The 5,093-nt window shown below is 52.0% G+C and overlaps 1 protein-coding gene across 1 annotated transcript; it reads left to right on the top strand.

Annotated features, from left to right (window-relative positions):
• Positions 1-583: 583 nt before the first annotated feature.
• Positions 584-2,027, top strand: LOC309976316 (interferon lambda-3-like; the record flags this gene model as incomplete). Its single annotated transcript, XM_082861895.1, has 6 exons — positions 584-593; positions 698-879; positions 1,158-1,235; positions 1,505-1,648; positions 1,757-1,840; positions 1,929-2,027. The coding sequence occupies 6 exons, from the start codon at positions 584-586 to the stop codon at positions 2,025-2,027; spliced, it is 597 nt and encodes a 198-aa protein (XP_082718021.1).
• Between the last annotated feature and the right edge of the window lie 3,066 nt (positions 2,028-5,093).

Raw genomic sequence — 5,093 nt, 5'->3', positions numbered from 1 at the left:
TCTTGGAAGTTCCAGGCTCTTCATGGCAACACCTCCTACAGGTGCCTTTTCCCTCTACTCCCTGTACTGGGGACTCTGCCAAAAAGGAAGTCCCTCTGTCCCCTCCCCACCGCAGTCCTAGATCAGCCTGGGCACGGGCGCAGGAGACCCGCTGTGTGGAGCTGAAGCTGCCCCAGCCCTGATTTTGACTTCCTTACCCACTTTCTTGGAGGTGAAATGGGACATGAATCCATGTCAGTTTCTCTTTCCCTGAGCAGCTCACAGGGCTCACAGGCCCCGCCCCGCTCTGGGCTTTCCCAGCGCTCGCCTCCCCTGTTGTCAGGGTCAGCCTCTAGCTGTGTTTTCACTTTTCCTACATCAGCTGGGATTGCCCAGCTGCACAGGCTAAAAGCTGCGCCATGGAACTCAGGCAGGAATTCCACCTGAGACGGAGCTGGAAGTTCAGAGACGAGGACAGAGCAGCGAGCTGAGATCCAGAGGAGGAGGCTGAAGTCAGAGACGCCGGACGAGACTGAGAGACCCCAGGCGGCAGCCTCAGAGCCCACACTTGATCCCCATCTGCTGCAGAGACCAGAGAGCAGGAATGAAGCTGGGTCAGCCCCTACATCATTGTCTGGGACCCTCGCCTCCCCAGAGCCTCCCCCCTCCCCCCCGCGACGCCCTCCCTCCCCTCACCTTCTGTCCTTCCTTAACACAGACGTGGCCCCCGGCTGCAGGCTGCTGCTGGTGCTGATGACCGTGGCGCTGAGCAGGACAGGAGCGGTTCCTGTGCCCTCACCCCTCGGGGCCCTCCCAGGTGCAAGGGGCTGCCACATGGCCCAGTTCAAGTCTCTGTCCCCACAAGAGCTGCAGGCCTTCAAGAGGGCCAAGGATGCCTTTGTGAGTCTCTCCCGACCCCTCCTGCAGTGGGCGACCCGCCACCCCTCCCTCTTGTGCTCCCAGGCTACCTGGGCTGAAGGTGGGCCTGCCCTCCCCGCACTGGGCTGACCTCCACCCTCCCCGCGGTGGGCGATCTCCTGTCCTCCTGGGATGGACCTGCCTCTGCGGTCCTTCTGGAAGTCAACCTCCCGTCCTCCTGTTGTTGGCCATCCTGCAGTCTCCCTGGGGTCTTCCCTCTGTCCCTCCCCCCGTGGGCTGACCTTGCCCTTGCTCTCCAGGAAGAGTCGCTCTTGCAGAAGGACTGGAACTGCAGCTCCCGCCTCTTCCCCAGGACCCGGGACCTGAGGCAGCTGCAGGTGAGTTGGGAGAGTCAGGCCCGCCTGCCCTCACCTGCTCGCCCTGCTCCCGCTCTGCAGGTGGCCCCTCACCTCCTCCTTCCCTCACATCCTCCTCTCACTGCCCTCCCCACCCGTCCCCTGACCCCTTCCCCTCAGCCAACCACATCGGCTCTCACCTGACCCCGACTTTCACCTTCCACTGTCCCTTCCTCTGTCCCCCTCACCTGTGCCTCCTCGCCTGTTCTCGCTCACGTGCAACTCTCACCTGTCTTCTGTCTCCTCCTCAGGTGTGGGAGCGCCCCGTGGCCTTGGAGGCGGAGCTGGCCCTGACACTGAATGTCCTGGAGGCCACGGCTAACTCATCCCTGGATCACATCCTGGACCAGCCCCTTCACACGCTGCACCACATCCACTCCAAGCTCCAGGCCTGTGTGAGCGCTCGGGGCACCCGGGGCGCGTCTGGGCTCTGGCCACGTGTACGTGCCCCTCTGTCCCAGGCCCTGCCTCACACCCTCAACACCACCCTCCTCTGCCCACAGGTCCCAGCTCGGCCCACAGCAGGCCCCAGGCCCCGGGGCCGCCTCCACCACTGGCTGCACCGGCTCCAGGAGGCCCCGAAGAAGGTGAGTGACCGGGGAGGGGAAACCGATGGCTGGGCTCAGCTGGGAGCCCAGACGTGGGAGCTACTGAGCCATCCCCCTCTGCCCCCAGGAGTCCCGGGACTGCCTCGAAGCCTCTGTCGTGTTCAACCTCTTCCGCCTCCTCACCCAGGACCTGAAATGTGTTGCCAGTGGAGACCAGTGTGTCTGACCCCAGAGACCCACCTGTCTCAGCATCTTATTTATTTTTTTTAATTTAAATAATTAATTTATTTCTAGCTGCATTGGGTCTTTGTTGCTCTGCACGGGCTTTCTCCAGTTGCGGCAAGCACGGGGTACTCTTCATTGCGGTGCATGGGCTTCTCATTGCGGTGGCTTCTCTTGTTGCAGATCGCTGGCTCTAGGCATGTGGGCTTCAGTAGTTGTGGCACGTGGGCTCAGTAGTTGTGGCGCACGGGCTTAGTTGTTCCGCGGCATGTGGGATCTTCCCAGACCAGCACCGTAACCCGTGTCCCCTGCATTGGCAGGTGGATTCTTAAGCACTGTGCCACCAGGGGAGCCCTGTCTCAGCATCTTAGATATTATTTATGCACAAACTACCTCCACTGGATTATTGCTTCCAGATCCCTATTTGTTTTTGAAGCCCCTAAAAGATATTTATTCTTGTACTTTTTGTAAAATGTGTGAAAATAAACAATTTGTCTATGACATTGACCTTGTTTATATGTGACTGTATAAGTGACTGCAGAACTGAGTATGTGACTGTGGCCCTCTAAGTGTGCGTGTATTGCATTTGGAAGGAGAAGTGAGAGATGAAGAGACTATGAAAGAATAAATGAATGAGGAGTGAAAAAATCACTGAGGATATTTTCAACCACAACAATGGAAGATTTCATTGCATCACAAGCTATCATTACATTAAGTAATAAGATGTCTAGAGGAGACTGTGTCTGGGTCAGATCAGTGGGACCATGGCTTTATCATGGACCTATGGTCTATAACTGTTAGTATTTCTAAGGATATGTGTTATAATTGTGTTTGCGTTACATTCACCCCAACCTCCTGTGGTTCTAAACCTGGGATGACTATTGTCAGGGTGGCGATGTGCTGGGAGAAATATCACAGAGAGAGTTGTCACCAAAAAGTCATTAAGTTCCACTGTGGGCATTGTTCTATGTAGACAGTGGTGTTGACTGCAAATAATTTTCTTGTCTGATCTGTATGTCTTTTATTTCCTTTTCTTGCCTTATTGCACTGGATAGAACTGTAGTACTATGTTGAATAAGAAGGGTGAAAGAGGGCATCTTTGCCTTCTTCCTCATCTTAGGGGGAAAACATTCAGTTTCACCATTAAGTGTAAAGGTCAGCTGTAGGTTTTTTGTAGATGCTCTTTTTCAAGTTGAGGAAGTTCCTTTCCATTCCTATTTTTCTAAGAGTTTAAAAAAATCATGATTGGGGACTTCCCTGGTGGTCCAGTGGTTAAAAATCTGCCTTCCAATGCAGGGGACATGGGTTCGATCCCTGGTCAGGGAACTAAGATCCCACATGCCACGGGGCAACTAAGCCCGTGTGCCACAACTACTGAGCCCATGTGCTCTAGAGCCTGTGTGCCACAACTAGAGAGCCCGTGTGCCGCAACTACTGAGTCTGTGCACCACAACTAGAGAGCCTGTGTGCTGCAACCACTGAGATTGTGCACTCTGGAGCCCGTGTGCCGCAACTAGAGAAGCCTGTGTGCTCTGGAGTCCGCGTGCCACAACTAGAGAGAAGCCTGCGCACTGCAACGAAGAGCCCGTGTGCTGCAATGAAAGATCCTGCATGCCACAACTAAGACCTGACACAGCCCAATTAAAAAAAAAAAGATCATGAATGGATGTTGAAATCCGGCAAATGTTTTTTCTTCATTGATTGATATGATCATGCGATTTTCTTTTCTTTAGCCTGTCTTGGTGGATTGTATTGATTGGTTTTCAAAGACTGTCATTGATAAAAAGCTGCAAAGAGTCCTTGTATTCATATCCATGGAAGGGGGACAAGAAGATGAATAATCTGGGCTGCAATCTGGGGAAACGTGCTCTTCTGCCTACTCCTGTCTCTATGACATTACTATTTCGTACCTCTGTAAGAGTACATGGTGTACCATGCACTGGCTCTTAGAACTTCTGCTCAGAAATGATACACACCACTTCCATCCCCATTTCATTGGCCCAAACAAGTGACATAGCCAAGCCTGAGGTCAATAAGGCAGAGATTAATAATTTTCCCCAAGAAATGGATTCCTCACTTTGGAAAGGAAGAAGGTATTGGAATGATAAGGCAGTATAACACATCCTGAGTTCTTATCTCCAACTCTGACTTTGTTGTTTATTTATTTTTTGGCTGCATAGGGTCTCAGTTGTGGCACGTGAGATCTTTCATTGCGGCATGCGGGCTTCTCTCTAGTTGCAGCACGTGGGCTTCTCTCTAGTTGTGGTGCACGGGCTCTAGAGCACGTGGGCTCAGTAGTCACAGCACGCGGGCTTAGTTGCCCCTCGGCATGTGGGATCTTAGTTCCCCGACTAGGGATCGAACTGGCATCCCCTGCATTGCAGGACAGATTCTCAACCACTGGACCACCAGGGAAGTCCCTCCAACTCTGACTTTAAAGACAAAGACAAATTAGCTTTATTATTGTGTGTAGAAACCAGCTCAAGTTCAGATCCAAACTGGACCAGCTGATAAGCCAGTAGCAATGAAGACTCTCATCCTAAAAGTTCCCATGCCATTTTCCGACTAATGATCCGTAGAAAGGGATTTGCTGGTGGAAACCCCCATTAAGAAGAGCTAGTCCACAGTGCTGAGAAGGCAGGACCACTGTCCACTCTCCATGGTCCTGAACACCACTCTTGGCTACAGGAGGGTGGTTTCTTTCATCCCTGGGACCTTGGTGGATGCCTGTTAACTTCTTCAGCACTTACAGATTTTTAAAATGAAATATTGTCACATCACATAATGGTTATGGGATTTTTTTCTTAAATAACAGAAAACTTCAACTCAACTTGCTTAAACAATCAGGAATTTGTAATCTCCTATACCAAGAAACCTGAGGGGAAGAAAGATAAGGAGTTGGCTAATTCAGGAAATCACACTAATGTTATTGATCATTCAGATCCTTTCCATCTTTCAGCCTTGCTGTCCTCAGCATTTCAGCCTCATCCTCAAGTTTGATCATCTCAGGTCACACGGTGGCTACCACAGTTATGGATATTAAATCCTTTGAGCAATGTCCAGAGGAAGA

The sequence above is a fragment of the Leucopleurus acutus genome (assembly GCF_964270905.1).
Source record: "Leucopleurus acutus genome assembly, chromosome: 20".
Lineage (NCBI taxonomy): Eukaryota > Metazoa > Chordata > Mammalia > Artiodactyla > Delphinidae > Leucopleurus > Leucopleurus acutus.
The sequence above is the reverse complement of the archived record's forward strand: the minus strand, read 5'-3'. Positions and strand labels throughout refer to the sequence as shown.